A 16,963-nucleotide genomic window follows, 5' to 3' on the forward strand; every position below is an offset into this window, starting at 1 on the left:
AAAATAGAAAGGACACAGCCTTAACACATTTATTTCACCGTGTTAGATGCTGAGGTTTAAAGTGTCTTACTATGCTTTCATTTGTTGTACAATTGTTCAAATATTGATATATAAAATGTTGGGAGAGTAAGTCAGTAGAAAGATTTCAGTGGGAGAAGCCAAAGAAATGAGTTTGCAGCTTTGACATCCATGCACATCCAAAAGTAGGTATTTCCATAATTCGGTTTTACAGACAGAATTAAATTCTTCAAAAGGGGAAAAGCTGAGAGAGGAAGACTGTCAACTCACGAGAGCAAAAATTGTTAAAAGTTGTTCCAGCAGTGTTTAATAAGTTTGTGCCTGCACTGTTGGTGGTGAGAACAGGCACATAGTTGATCTGCAGCAGGTCCTTCCACAAAGACTAGGCAGCAAATAGAAATCTGGGTGTTTCTTACCCGCTGAGCTTCAATCCAAATGTGTTCAAAGCAAATATTACATGGGTGGGTGGGCGGGGGATGTGGCAGTGATGAGGAAGGGACAATGAACAACTGCAAAGAAAAAGTCACCGTTAGTTTTCAAAATGAACAACAGTATTTGATAACTTTCAGCTACACAGAGACTGCAAATGAAAGCTCTGGTTCAACAGACCTGTTGCTCTTCAGGTTTCTAAACCCTCTGTATTCAAAACCTTGCTCAAAAATAGACATCTAGCTGGTAATTGTTTTTATTCTTGATTTTTTTTTAAGATGAATATTTTTGGATGCACATGGAAATGTGAGAACCAATAGGAATGGAACATAAGCCAAACTCTTAGTATATATAGCTCAGCATTATAATTATACCATTCAAAGTAGTAAATGTAGTAAATGTACTATTGTACTATTCTGCAGTTGCTCACAGTCAAGTGTTTACTTGTTTCTAAGCCATGTGCTATTCAGAGCTTTTTTGTGTTTTAGACAACTCAATGTTATGTACTTAAAACGAAAATATATTGAAAATTTTAGTTAAAATTGACAGGTTTGTCATGACCATGTTTTGTACTGAAATAAACCTGAAAAAGTTGTAATGATGTCCACCTTCTTTTCACACCAGTTTGACAGATTTAATATCCTACTAGCAATCCCTGCAGTGACTATGTAACATAGGGCAAGATTTTTTGGATGGTAGACTTCCCTGCCTGCCACTTGGAGATGGCAAGGAAATGCATCCGTCGATCATCACCGCACGGCCATTTAATACTTGGTTGGAGACTGGACTTCCACCCCTCACTTAGGCAGCAGTCCCACCTCGGAGAACTTCAGATTGGCTGGCAGCTCTGTACTCCCAGTAAGGCCCTGAAATCAAGGGCCAGGTAAGGGCTGAGGAGCAGTTGGTGATCTTGATGGATAGGTTGTAGGGTAGGGATCACCTGCAGGGGACCGACTTTGGTGAGGGCGGTGCAAGGACATGTGGCAAGAGGAACCCTTGAAGATGAAGGCGATCTCCCTCTTTCTTTCCCCCCCTGCCGAGAAACAGGCTGTCCTCCCCACGTAACTGCGGGCAAGCAGGAAGGAAGGGAGTGGGGACACCATCCTGGGGGATTTTCATTTTTCAGGATAATTGTGAAATCACTAATTTGCATAAAGGCCTTGAGCAGTGGCAGATTTGCTGCTGATATTAAAACAAGTTATAATTAATTTTTAAAAGACCAAAGGGACACTGATCAGGGAAATCAAACATGGCAGATGGAATTCAATGTGAGTACTGAAATATCACATTGAAAGTAAATAGTATTTTGCATGAAATTTGGCTCACATCTGTCAAGCAATTCAGAATATAAGCACGAGGCATTAAAGGCAGTTAACTGAATTCTAGATTTTGCCATAAGTTATATAATATAAAAACCTAGAAGTATAACTTATGCAAAACCTTAACTTAAAACATGCAGTTTTGGATTCCACATTATAAAGCCTCAATGTGCCCATCCTATAAAGAGTGGAACACAGATTCAGATAGGAAAAACTTATGCTCCTTTTTCATTAGAAAAACAAGTTTTTAAAAAATCAGGAAAGGATGGGACAGGGAAGATAGAAGTAGACTGCTACCAACAGTTTAGAATAAGGGGCATCAATAAACATTGTGACAGAGTGGAATTACTGGCTCATGCCAACTTAACTCATTTCTTTATCCACCAATGTCAACAACAATACTTGTGTTTGAAGGATAAATGCCCACCTGGACTGGTTGAACCAAGTGGTACATATACAAATTAAAGTATTGTCAATAACTCCTCTCCCATTTGGCATAGACATCTTCCCAGCCCATACAAAACCTTACAACACTGCATGCAGTACCCAGCTACACGGTATAGGAAGGACTATGAGGCTTTATGAAGAGAGTATCACAGATTCACTAGCTGTCCGGTAAGGAGAAATACAAAGAAAAAAATGTATGTTTTTGTTAGGACAATGCAGACTATTGTATGAAATAATGGGAGAAACTAGCATTAAAGGAAATAATCACTTGGCTGTGTTATACTCTCCAGATGAGAACTTAAGTTCCTAAAGTTGGAAGGTGGATGTCAATCATGTCATGAAGTGAAGCACTTCAGACTGTTCCTCCTCGCACCAAAATCTGGTCAATAATTAGCAATGTTTGTGCAATACAGTTTGGAACTTTAAGCCCATTGTTTGCAAGTTTGACATATGACAAAGGTCTTGATCTTCCTGGATTGTGAGAAAAAAATTCTGTAAGCTTTCCAACTCTACAATAATGCAATGGTTTTATGAATCTGTGCTTAGTAATAAAACAGTTTTTTAAATAACCAGACGTTTTAATGAATGTTTCCCCTCAGTGTACATGCATAACAGCAGGTTTAGAAAGGTTTCATCTTTACCCTCCTTTTCTAGTGTTTAATAAATCTCTACGCTCATAACACTGATCCAAGCACGTATATTTTGCACACTAGAGAATATATTGCACTTGAAACCTCCAAGCATCTCATCCACAAAACATAATAATTAAAAGCAACTTACTTATTCTTTCCCACCTTCCTCATCCTAATTCATGCACACATTTTGCACCAAGAAATTTTCATATTAAAGTTTTTTTCCAGAAAAAAGGAACTAAAATAACACTAAGGCTTTGTAGGGAAAATATACTGAATTTTCTTCTTATACAAATTTCTTGATGCTTTTTTGTTCTTGAAGCAAGACAAATAATTATTCGTCATCTTCATTCTCCTGACCAGAGCCTTCGGATCGGTCACCTTCCAATCGATCTGTGCAACAGATGGTACCAAATATTAATAAGATAATATTGTTAAAAACTCTACTAGATCAGAATTATGTGCATATCTACTCAATCGATGCACTGAAAAAGCAATGTTTACAGAACTAACATTGATCTGTTTAATTAAAAAAAACATGGAAGAGGGCTTCTATTTAAATAATTTTATCCCTTATAAAACCACCGTTTTGGATTAGCTTTCATATCAAAAGCTAATGATGTTTAATGATGTAGCGCCACTGCAAGTAGCCTAAGAATGTAGTGAAGTGTTCAATTTTGGGTACTGCACCTGTAAATTAAAGGGAGGCCAGTTTAAGACATTTGAGTAAATTACTTTCGAACAATGCTTTGCCCACACTATAACTCGTACTGTAAGTGTGGCTTCAGGTAGAAGAAAAATCTCAGGCTAGCACCTGGGGAAAAGTAATTAATTAAATTTCTTGAGTAGAGTACTTTGTGTTGAAAATTTCCCATAACTGACTGCCTTTTCACAGCAACAGAAAAACTTAATTCCCCCAGTGCATTGCACTATTTGCTGCCAAGAAGTAATGCTTCTTCATTTTAACTAACCATTAGCAAAAGTATGACGACAACTTTATTCCTCTAAAGTGAAAAAGAAATTTGGAGCCACAGCTATTTAAATTTAAAGATAATTTAGCTCTGTTCTGTGACTTTGAGAATATGAACTGGAACAAAAAGCTGAAAAATAACTGCAAGGATGAGTCCCAATGGCTGATCGTCCCAAAGACTGCTTCAAGGCCCTGTTCTGCACTTACTGTAAATGTGACTTTATCTGCACATACAGAACACTGAACAGAAACAGTCCATGCAGCCCAACCGGTCCATGCTTCACTCGACTGAAAATGGTACAAGGCCTTTTATGTTGTTGTAAGTTTTCAGATAATGATGGAAAATACATCAAACCATGCAATTTAGACTACAAACGAAAGGTCTGAATTTTTGGAAGCAAACATTTAGTTGCAAAGTATATCTTACATTTTTATAGAACACCTACCTCACAACTCCTAAGATACAAAATCAAAAGATAAGACACTTCACTAACTCATCACCAAACCTGTACCAGTGTCCATCATACAATTTTAGTTAATGTAATCACCGAATCTCCATAGTCCTTTTCAATAGTAGCTGTAATACAGTGATATGGCAGACAGGAAGATCTGGCAGAAAACAGCTCTTTGGTTGGCTAACGAGCTGCCAATTATTCCCAGAAAAATCATGTGTCCTGTGTCAGAAGGAGCAGGTTAATGTCAAGATAGTCCTTAGGGAATGACAATTAATCCCTGATGGATGGGATGGCACCTGGCTTTTTCTGTGCCTCCAACTTCCCAGCTATTAACGATGGTGAATATACTGAATCAATGTGTAACACCCTGTCATAGGCCTGGAGTCATTAAATAATCAATCAGAACAGGAGCGAATTGCTTATGGTCATCCACTATAACAAATGATAACCTGACCTCATGTCATTTTCAGTCACACAAAAAATGGATTTTCTTCCAACTCAGAAGTATACAAAATTCAAGTGGCTAATAAAGTACATCCAGATAGATGTTAAGAACAGGGAACATTTTCTTTACTTCAATAAGCAATATGACAAATTACTCTTCATAGCTTCCCTGGAAATTAATAACTGGATGTAGCGATGCAAAAGCTGTGATCAAATCATGAATTTATCTTGTGTTCATGAATGATAAAATTTAAATCATGTTCCACAGATTAATTAACTTCCATGTGCACATGTACTAATTATGGAAGCCTGGTACAAAAATATAGTTATAGCAATTACATTTTCTTTGAAGAACTTTAACGGTGGACAGAATCGTCTGTTCTCTCTGATGGCGATAAGAGCATTTAGTTAGATGGAATGGTGGCATACCTAAACTCGGCCCCATGGTCAACCTTCTCACTCTGCTGCTAATTGAGGCCCTCAAGTAGCCAAATAATGCCCATTTAAGAACTTCATCCCATCACCACCGGTATTAACCCAGCAAGCACAGCTGCTGAAACAATGTGGCCAACTTATTATCTCGGGGTGGGGTGGCGTGGGGCAGGGCAGGGGATGGTGCGAGATAGCCTCTCTTGATCAAAGACATTCAGTACCTGGGACAATACATCAGGAAGATGGAGTGGACCATAGAGCCACTTCCTCTGCCTTTACTGCCAACCCATCTCCCTGCAACTCCCAAATTACTCGTGGCTTCAGCTGTTCCACCTTCCTGGGACTCCGGTGCCTGTCCTTCCAGGAGCAGCCAAAGCCTCCCCAGTGGTCTCTGTTGAGAACAAGAGCTGCCAGCCCCTGACTGCTTGGCAATTCTTGCTAGGCAAGGCTTCTGCCCCAAGGTCTTGATTCAAGGGAAAGAGCAGCTGCTTGCCTCATCACTGTCTTGATGGGTCTTCCCAAAAAGAGGCAGCGCAAGTCTCTCACTGGCACCTCAAGATTCTGCCCTTAATCTCTAAAGTTCAGTCTTCTACAACACCCAATCATTTCCTTCAACTCTGGTTTCTAAATTTTCTCATTCTAAATTCCAACATTTTTGTTTCCTTAGGTGTAAGGCAATACAGATCAGCCCCAAAATTCCCCCATAGCATCAATAATATTCTATGGTTGCCCAGCAGTAGAGATGTTTGAGTATTAGGACTTTTCCTAGATAAAAATCAGTAAAATAAAATCAAACATGCCATGTAGAGAGGAATATCAAGTGCAAATACTGATTGAGCCAAAGAGGGTTTATATTTGGGTCTCCAGCTAAACTTGCTTTTAATGCCTGCAATTCATGGGAAAATCTGTAATGTTATGGTTTCACTGGAAGCATAATTCATACTAGAGTTGTTTTAGAAAATTTTAGGGCACATGATGTGACTGTGTAATGTCTTCTGAGACATAGAATCGAGATATAATGTAGGCAGAGGTTGCTGAAACCAAAATCAACCTGCAATGAATTGATTTAATTTGAATGTGGACCAAATTTGGAGCTGTTCCAATGTCAAAAGTGCAGCACAAACAGGCTGTGAAGTATGGAACAATTTCTGACCTGTTCTAATGTGATTGAGTGATGCCAACATTCTTAGCATGAATGATGCTGGAACTGTGATGGTGTTCCTTGTCTCCTCCAACATCAATTCATTGCGACTTATCACCTGCAACACAAAGTAGAAATCAACTGTCATTGCCTTTTTGTGGTGTTGTTCTTGTTCTCTAAACATTGGTCAAGTTCTTTTGTATAAACTGGTGCACAACAAACTCCCATCAACATAAAGCAGCTGGGAACCTTAAATTCTTAAGCATCACAAGCATAGCTTTTCTTCGGAGTTTATGATTAAAAATATGACAGTTTCATCCTAATTAAGTGAAAAGACTAATTTCACACAACAAAATGGTAAGATTAAAGGTAGCAAAACTAATTTTAAAAAAAATTTATTCGTGGGACATGGCTGGCCAGCATTTATTGTACATCCCTAGTTGCCCTTAGCTAGACCATTTTAGAGGGCAGTTGAGTGTCAACCATATTGCTGTGGCTCTGGAGTCACATGTAGGCCAGACCAGGTAAGGACGGCAGATTTCCTTTCCTAAAGGGCATTAGTGCATCTAATTTTTCTTACAAGGTAAGATCTGGAGGAATTTGCAAAACTTGCCTAAATTTACCATAAAGTCTCACTGATAGCAAAGTTCAAGGGGGATAATGAATGTCTCGGGAGTGTGACTTCAAATCCATCACTCTTTAGTCCTGCTTTCCTACCCCATTAATTAAGCTGCTGTGGACAATTGCTTTGCTTAAAACTGACTGGACCTGCTAGCTATATACAAACGCTTTGGTATGTTACTTTTCAGCACTGTGTGGCCGTATCTTCCAGTCAGAATTCTACTATGTTGTTGGCTTCATCAGGTTAAATTTGGCAGGGCACAGTCCAGGGAATGTCTTGTCACAATACTGTTCACACACTGATAGATTTATCCATTTTGACCACGCAGCTGATAGCAGCAGTAGCTAGTTTACATGCTCCACTCTGAATGCATAAAAGGGTGGAAAAAGAAGCAGACACACACTGATGGTGGCATAGTGATAATGTCGCTGGACTAGTAATCTAGAGGTCCAGACTAATGCTCTGCAGACAAGGGTTCAGGTGGAATTTGAATTCAGTTAGTAAATCTGGAATATAAAGCTATTCGCAATAATGTTAGCTTAACTATCCTCCATTGTCATAAAAATCCATTTGGGGTGTAATTCTGCCATCCTTACCTGGTCTGGTCTACATGCGACTCCAAACCCATGGAAATGTGGTTGACTCTTAACTGGCCTCTGAAATGGCCTTGCAAGTCATTCAGTTAAAGGGAAAATAGGGGTGGGCAACAAACACTGGCCTTGCCAGATATACCCACATCCCACGATAGAGGAAAAAAAACAATGGTGTGGCTTCCAATCATCCTTAATAAAAGGGGAAAAAAGTGAATGGCATTTATTTGTAATGCCCCTAACACAGAAATGGCCTAGAATTTGGACACGCAGCACCTATTTTTTGTTTTGGGTACTACTCGGACTAGCAAGGCTCCAATAAGACAGCAGGGAGTGTGTGCATTTTTCCAGCCAGAAGTGCACTGACTGTCAGATTGGGTGAGGACAAACATGAAGGTTTCATTACCCATGCAGATGTCAGGCCATTTATTTGATATGCAAAGGGCCGAACCCCTGCATGAGGATCTTCTCAAAGATTGACTTACCCTGAAGAACCCAGCACCAGTTACACTCAAAGAAAAGAGTACTAGGAATTGCTTGCAAAAAAGAAGGCAACTTAGATGAATGTAGAGCCCACATGAGCAGAAGTGTTCTTCTTGACCCCACATTTAACAATCCCACCTGATCACCACCACACTGGACCCCCTATCCCACATTCCCTCATCCAACATGAATTCTAAAGCTGCAGTTGGTAGCGTTTCTTCACTAAATTCAGTACAAGCAAGCAGAAACCTGGTAGAAGCATAACTAAGGAGATAGTGGACCAAGTAGTGACCCTTTTCTTTGCACTAGACCAAAGTAATCTGCTTTCTCTGCCGATGAAGCAATCAGATCTCCCAGACTTCTAAACTTGACCCCAGTGACACCGGTCTGATATTACACAACTCTTTGACATCAGACTTTGACAATGACTCCATCATATTGGGGTGCAAGGCACAACTTCTGGGGAGCTTCAGCCCGCACCATTCTGTTGTAGGGAATACACCCTGTGCCTCCAAACTTCTAGGCTATCAGAAGATAGAAGAGAGATACAGCTAAATGGAGCAGCTCCTCTGCACTGTGCTATATTTTAATGCATTATTCTATTATTCTATCTCATTAGCTGATGAGGAATCGGTGAAATTCATATCAATCTTTACCTCTTTGGTAGCAGGAATCCTTTGGTCTACACTGGAATTATCAGGCGGCTATCAAGTCCTAATATGCCAAATCCACCATTAACAATTGATCAGTATTCTTGTGAACCAATTCATCTAGATTTTCCTCTTTATTAATGCATTTCATGGTACAGTTAAATCCCAATTGAAGTCATTATTCTCCCCCTCTTTTGTGAAAACATGCGCAATCAGGGAGACAGAATGTGAAATAATAAATGAAATCAACAGAGCGAGAGGGGAAGTTTTAAGCATCTTTGAAAGTGGATAAATCCCCAAGCCTGGATGAAACGTATCCTGGGCTGTTAAAAGAAGCAAGAGAAGACAAGGGTGGCAGCTGTGGCCATCATTTTACAATCCTATCTAACTACGGGTGTGATACCAGAGGACAGCAAGACAGCCAACACTGTAGCATTGTTTAAAGAGGAAGAAAAGGATAGATGGAGTAATTACAGGCCAGTCAGCCTAACCTCGGTGGAGAGAAAATAATTGTAAGGGACAGAATATACTTTCATTGGATGATAATAGCCTCATTAAATTATCTTCTCGTAAAACATATATTTCTCAAGATGATAATGCATATCTCGAATCACTTTAAGGACAAATGTTAAAAAGAAATTGCATACCTCGTCTGCAAGTTTTCTGTCAAAAGCTGGTATTCCTTCTAGTGGTGTCCAGATCTTGACATCATAATCTATACCAGAGGATGCCAAAACTATGAAAAACAGAAGAAATAATCATGTGTCATCACAAACTCAGGTCATTAACATTTTTATAAACATGATTATAACCAAAATATTGTTATAGAATAGACTGAAATCAGTTTTAGAAGTTCTATCACAGAATCGTTATGATGCAGAAGGAGACCATTTGGCCCATTGTGTATACATAAAAGTTTCTACAATCAGTCCTCCATTTAGCCACAACAATGCACAAACATTAATGAGATATCAGTGTACAATTCTGTCATTCTTTTAATTGACTCGAGAGCTCTGTCTCATGGAAAGTGTTAATCCACATGTATAACCCTGGAAATGACAGGGTGGTTCTTTTTCAGCATTGTGTTGATGACGGTAGCACATTCAGTTTTCTTAAATTGACTCAAAATGTACATATTATAAAATAATTTGGGAATAAAAGTGTCAAAGGTTTTCTTCATGCATTTAAAAAATGCATTTAACATTAAAAAATTGTGTGCATTGTTCTTTTCCTTCGGCATACTTTTGTATTATCTAGATTTTTTTTATAGAAATATATTTTTCTTTAACCTTGTCAAGCTTTCTGGTTTTTGTGGCATTTGATTTGACTAAAGCAGTCCATGTCCATATGCAGCAAGGATGGACAACATTCAAGCCTGGGATGATAAGTGGCAAGCTATATTCACACCATGAATGTACCAGGCAATTAATATTTCCAACAAGAGACAATCCAACCATCTCCCCATGACATTCAATGGCATTACCATCACTGAATCCCCCACTATCAACATCCTGGGACTTACTATTGACCAGAAATTGAATTGCAATAGCCATATAAATATTGTGGCAACAAGAGCAGGTCAGAGCCTGGGAATTCTGTGGCAAGTAACTCTCCTCTTAACTGCCCAAAGCCTGTCCACTATCTACAAGACACACGTCATGGGTGCACTTCCAACAACACGCAACGCTTGACACCATCCAGGACAAAGCAGTTGGCTTGACTGGCACCCGATTCACCACCTACAACATTCACTTCGTCCACCACTGATGCACAGCGGCAGCAATGTGTACCATCTACAAGATGCACTACAGCAACTCAACAAGGCCCCTTCAACAGCACTTTCCAACCCCGTGACCTCTAGCATCTAGGAGGACAAGGACAGTAAATGGGAACAAGTTTCCTCCAACCCACAAACATTCCTGACATGGAACCCATATCGCTGTTCTTTCAGTGTCCTTTAGTTAAAATAAATGCTGGCTGAGCCCAGGATGTCCACATCTCTTGAAAGAATAAAAAACTGCTTAACCAAAATGATCAATATTTTCAAATATTCTTCTGCAACCATAGCCACCTTATGTATGTCATTGGAGATTCCCCATTGAGCATCCACCTCACTCATGTTATTCTGTTAGATCAGGAAAGTACCTTTTGATCTATTACACAGAATTTTCCAATGTCAAAAAACTTGGGACATTTAAGGAAAAGTTGTGCTTTTAAGATTGTAATATTGTACTGTTTCAACAAACCAAGGATAGGGAAAATAAGCCCTTATTGACATCAGTTTACTGCTTTCTTTAGAGTCTCAGCAACTGCGGTACATGAGTTTCATTGTCTATGCTCACAAACATGTAAAAACTCCTTAAATGACCAGAACACTGAAATCAAGATCAGGAAAACTCAGGGATCAATTCTTTTTTTATATCCACAAACAAGGGCTCAGGTGATCAGTGAAATGCAACATTTATTGGTGTATTGTCTCTTCTGTATCGAAATTAAATCTCACTTGACTGCAACAAAACTACTTTCATTTAGACAATACCTTTAATGTAGAAAATTATCCAAAGGTGCTTAGCAAGGGATACACATTAATTGGAAATCAGGAAATTTTCCATTAGCTAAGCATTTATTAATTAATTAAACCAAACTAGAAAACTAACAAAAGCTCAACAATTCATTTACAGATTACAGCTTTACGTACATGCCTGTGGGATGTTAATAAAAACTTGGATCCAAATGTCCGAAGATAACATATAATATAGATGACTTGTGTATATTTCATAAATAAATATCAATAATATCATATAGACCTGTTAATGAAACTGGGTTAATGCCAATAGCATATTTATGTAGCAAATAAATTTGTCAGTAAATTTTAACAAGAAACAAAATTTCATTTTTTTTGCTACGATTGGTTCACCTTTATTGCAGCTACCTGTATAATTTATGTCAACTAAACTTTATTAACTCCATATTTTCATTATACTGATAGAATTTCTCTGAGCAATTGCTTTTATGAAACATAATAAAATAACAAACAGCAGCATAATTAAATTTCCAGTCTCTCACACTCTCCAAACTACTAGGTCCCTTTTGTCCCATACCCTTTATTACATTTCCAATATTCCTCCCTTTCCTCATAAGTCTCACTTGGCTGCTATTTTAACCTGAGCAAAAACTCATTCAAGTATGTAAGGTACAAGATGCAGACAAATTTCCTATGAGTTCAGACATCCTTAAGGACCTGGAAAATTTGAGTGCTCACAAGCCATTAAATTCTGCTGCTCAAAGTGGTAGCCCTGCCTAATTACTATCCACTCCGTTAACAATAGCACCTTGTATTTATACAGCATATTTTAACAGAAGAAAACTTTGCAATGTGCTTCACAGGAGCATTATAAAGCAAAATCTGACACCCAACCACACAAAGAGATATTAGGGTAGATGACAAAGCGCTTGGTCAAAGAGATAGGTTTTAAGAAGTGTTTTAAAAGAGACATGAGGACTAGCAGTGAGCAGTTTTGGCAGATAAAAACAGGATCCAATCGTACTTTATGGTCCAGTGTTTTATATGTCCACAGCAAATTAGCCAACCTTCATTAAATATATTAACAGTAAACCAAGAATTGGGGAAGAGGGAGGTTTCTGATGGTCGTTTCATGAAAGCATCAACATTACTTTGAATGATGCTTCATAGTCACAGAACATGGGATAATGAAAAAAAATGGAAGAAGAATCACCAAAACCCATTCTACAAACTTGTCACAACATTCAGATATCACTATGAGGATAAGGAGGTACCACAAGTACTGATATATTAGCAACCTGACCAGATTGAAGCAAGTAACCTGCTAATAACCAAAAGCATATCTATCTGTAATCAGCCAATTAGTAAGACATGGAATAGTATGAGCAGAATGCAAAAAAAGTTTTGCAAGTTCTTTTCCTGGACATTATAGTCTGCTTGAGATTATATTCTATTTCCCCCTCTCTCATGCACATTTAAAAAAAAACAGTGACTTAGGAGCACTATGGAGTAGACCATTCAGGCGTTCGAGCCTGCTCCACCATTCAATAAGATCCTGATCTGGTTGTGGTCTTAACTCCACTTTCTTGTCTGCCCCCATAATTTTTTATTCTTTTGTCTATCAAAAATCTATCTAATTCAGCTTTGATAAATACAAGTTCCTCTGTTTTCTGGGGAAGAGAATTCCATGTACTTATAATTCACAGAGAAAAAAATCATCATGTTCTTAAACTGTGTCCACTAGTTCTAGTCTTCCCCAGCAAGAAGAAATGTTCTCCTAGTACCAACCCTATCTAGTCCTCTCAGGATTTTATATGTTTCAATAAGATCATCTCTCATCCTTTTAAACGCCAATGAGTATAGGCCTGACTTTTCTTCAAAAGATAAGCCCTTCATCCCAAGAATGGGAGAATCTTCTCGGAACTGCTTCTAGAAGCAACTTTTGTTTCATTACTTTGATGTAATATTTATTCTGAAAAACTGTCAAAACTTCTCCATTATATATTTTTGATGAATCAATCAAATAACCTTTTATTGATTCTATCTCAAATTTTTCTTTTTTCAAATAAGGAGACCAAACCCTCAAAATAAAGTTCAACCGAAAAAAGCTTTTATGTGAAGAGCACTGTGGAGGGGCTAAAATTGCAAAAGGAAATGTGCACATATTTTATAAAAGCATAGACTTCTATTCATTCCTATATTGCACCTTTAAAGTAATAAAACACCCCAAATCAATTCATAGGAGCATCAGAAAACAAAGCATGACATGGAGTCACAGGAGTTATTAGGTCAGATGAATAAAAGTTTGGTCAAAGACTTTAAGAAACGTCTTCAAGGAAAGCAAGGTAAAGAGGCAGAGAGGGAATTCCAGAGCCAGGGGCCTATGCAAATGAAGGCACAGCCAATTATAGTGGACCAACTAAAGTAGGAGATGCTTAAGAATTAGATAAGCTCAGGTATCTGGACAGTTGTGAGGCTGAAGGAGATTACAGAGATAGGGAAGAAAGAGGCTATGTAGTGATTTCAAAACATGGATGACTGGGAACCAATATAGGTTAGCAAGCAGAGGGGTGTCAGGGGAATGGAACTCGGTGTGAGGTTAGACACTGGCAGCAGAGTTTTGATTACCTCAAGATTCTGGAGGCTAGACAGGAGGTGGACTGGAATAGTCAAGTATGGAGGTAACAAAGGCATTAATGAGAGTTTCAATAGCAGATGAGCTGAATCAGGGATGAACTTGTGCAATGTTACAGAGGTGGAAGTAGGTGGTCTTAGTGATGGTGCAAATACGTGGTCGTAAACTCATCTTGAAGTCAAATGTGACATCAAGATTTACACAGATCGACTTAATCTCAAACTTTTGCTAGGGAGAGGGATAGAGTTGGTAGCTAGGAAATAGAGATGGAGTGGGGACCAAAACAATGGCTTGTTTTCTTAATATTTAATTGGAGAAAATTTGTACTCGTTCACTACGGGTTGTCGAATAATCTGATAAATTAGCAACAGTGAAGGAGTAGAGAAAGGTGGGTGGTGAGGTTGTGTGTGTAGTCAGTGTACATGTGAAAACTAACACTGTTTTTGGATGATGATGCCAAGGTATATAGTGGAGGTGGGTGTCGTCACCATACGTGTGAAAACTAACGCTGTTTTTTCAGATGGTGTCACCGAGGGACAGCTCTCGTGGCTGGCATCATTCCATCTACGCCAGGTGATGGATATGCAGCAAGTCAAATCTGTTGGCGATGGGGTAGCTTCATATGGTCCACTTTTGCTAATTGCTGAAGAGACCAATCCATGAGAGGCATGCCCTGCCACTGCTTCCACAGATCAAATGGCTATTAGGTGTTACTGTGGGTTGTTGTTCTCAGTGCCTGTTGCCAAGCTGCTGTAACCATTGCCAAGAGGCCGCATGTAGGTGATAAAAAGGAGGGAGATATCAGAAGTAATGGTGCAAAAACAGGAAGGGAAGCACTGCAAGTAATTCTGTGGCTATGATAAGAATGGAACAGGTGAGAGCAGTCCCACCCAGCTGCATGACAGTAGAGAGGTGTGATCAATTGTGTCAAAGGTGGTAGGCAGGTCGAGAAGGACAAGGGGGGAAGTTTACTTCTTTCATAATCACATAATATGTCATTTGTGACTTTGAGAAGAACTGTTGCAGTACTCTGGCAGGGGCGGAAACCTAATTGGAAGAATTCAAATATGGAGCTTGGGGAAAGATGTGAATAGATTTGGGAGGCAACAACATGTCCAAGGATATTGGAGAGAGGTGCAGTGAGTGAAAAGGTCGATGAGAAAAATAGTGGTGGGGTTACTGTTCATAACGAGCCTCGATGAGCCATTTGGAGGATGCCAAGAGAGGCACAGAGGGAAACTATAGGTTTATCGAAGGGAGTCGAACCTTGGATGGCAGTACGAGAGCAGAAAGGTTGAGGAGTTAGGTTGTTTTAAGGAATTGTGAGGGCACAGTACCAGGATGTGGAAAAGTGAAAGGAGGCATGACAACTAAAGTAAGAGCTAGGAGGGGTGCAAAGAGAGGTTAAAAATTTGAGCATAAAAAGAGTAATGATGGAGGTAAATTGAAGGGCTCAGGTCCCAGTGCCTGCAAAAAATTCACAAGCAAATGTATTCAAGAAAAGTTCATGTTATACAAGTTACACAAACACACACTATACAAAAAGACATTTTATTTGCCCATTATCTTTCTTGGATGGAATATCGATGATGACAAATATGGCTATTAGCATGAAAACTATAATGGTGGTTTCCACCCTCGACCTCTTTTTGGGGCAAAAGTTGCAGCACTCACATGTAGCCATCATCATTCTGTAAAATTATATTCCACACACTGAGCAAAGTGCCTTATTCAGCTAGTAAAAATCAGAGGACTTGTTTAGTGAAATGGACAGGAACATCCCTTGCCTGAGAAAGGGTAGCCTAACATGAGGATCCTGAGATTTTGGATAGCTGTATGGTTATGGAAAGACTGGAGTGAATGATCCAACTTGTCTGAAAATTATAGAAATTTCTGCATCCATTTATGGAGTAGCATTATGCTGACACAGAGCAGATTTTGTGCTCTCTGTGCTTGCCTTTGGGGCAAGGCAATGGGAATGACTACCTAATTCCAGGGCAACTTTGCACAGAATTCAGGACCAAGTGCCTCCCTATTTGCCGAGGCACCAGATCACTGTGGTGTAGTCTATCCACAGGAAGACTTACCTGCACATTGTAGATGGAAGTTCTGTGTTTCAACGAGACTGCTCCAAGTTCCAACCTGTTGCTGTGCCAGGTGGACTGAAATGATGTTCAGGTTCCCTGTACCCAGGTGGAAATCCTATCCAGAGAGGGAAGCATCAGTGATCAGGATGACAGGTAGGCTGGGTATGCAACTGCTACCCGCCAGTATATTGCCTTTGATTACCTCCATTATGGTTCTATTAGTGCAGAGCTAGAGGAACTACAGTCCCCCAATCAGTTGCTACTAAATGTTTCAAGAGGGCTATATCTGTTTTGTCTTGCTGCATCTGTTATTCCATAATACATATTTAATACTTCAGCCAATTAGACTGGGCTGCCACTTTGAACAGAACTTTTCTCATGTGGCACTCCAAAGATATCATAAACATTAAACATTCCCTATTCACACATCAGTGGAGCAGAACTTCATGATCGAGATAACTTCATAGTCTACACAAATTTTTATTCACCAACTATCCTATAATTTGTATTTAAACTTGGCAACAGGGAACAACAACTGAAAAGCACCAGAAAGGGTACTGATACCTTTCTTTATAACTTGATTATTATGAGGCAGTTCCACAGTAGATATTTTTCCCTCCTCCCACCCGTCATTGATGCAAGTAAGTGTATCTGGGCCACCAATGTACCACTGAATGCCTGATAAAAGGACTCCATATCTAGTGCAACTGGCATCATTCCACAGCTGGTGACTTAGGTCTGGTCCATTACACCATGTGTTAAAATCCTATTGCACTCAAGAATTTGTTTGGTGACCAAAACATGTTGCTCATCCTGATCTTTGAAAAAAGGTGATTTCTGACAAGAAATTCAGACTTCATGACTATCTGTATCCAAAATAGATAAGATTTGAGCATTATAGACATAATATTTGGCATACATCACACCTTCCTTTTCAAAGTGCTGTCACCTGCTCCCACTGTCTTTAGTTGAAAGAAACATTGATATTGTTCTATTTTTCCAAAAGGATTTTAGAAACTTCTTGAAAAGCCAAAAGGATGATGAGGAGGAGGAAGACAGGTAAAGAGAAGGCCAAGGAGAAAAAG

At 39.1% G+C, this 16,963-nt stretch overlaps 1 protein-coding gene across 7 annotated transcripts in view; it reads right to left on the reverse strand.

Moving 5' to 3' along the window:
- Window positions 1-15: 15 nt before the first annotated feature.
- The window catches only part of dcaf6 (ddb1 and cul4 associated factor 6), a 137,477-nt gene continuing 120,529 nt past the window's right edge, over window positions 16-16,963 (reverse strand). For 4 of the 7 annotated variants that reach the window (XM_078232634.1, XM_078232633.1, XM_078232632.1 and 1 more), the window contains 3 exons: window positions 9,280-9,368; window positions 6,300-6,405; window positions 2,771-3,238 (listed from right to left, as the gene is read on the reverse strand). In XM_078232634.1, coding sequence (XP_078088760.1) covers window positions 3,180-3,238; window positions 6,300-6,405; window positions 9,280-9,368 — 254 coding nt within the window. In that variant the 3' untranslated portion in view covers window positions 2,771-3,179. Of the gene's footprint in view, window positions 528-2,770; window positions 3,239-6,299; window positions 6,406-9,279; window positions 9,369-16,963 lie in introns of those variants that run through there. The other 3 variants (XR_013499908.1, XR_013499907.1, XR_013499906.1) reach the window with 1 other exon arrangement.

The sequence above is a fragment of the Mustelus asterias genome, chromosome 17 (genome assembly GCF_964213995.1).
Source record: "Mustelus asterias chromosome 17, sMusAst1.hap1.1, whole genome shotgun sequence".
NCBI classification, from domain to species: Eukaryota; Metazoa; Chordata; class Chondrichthyes; order Carcharhiniformes; family Triakidae; genus Mustelus; species Mustelus asterias.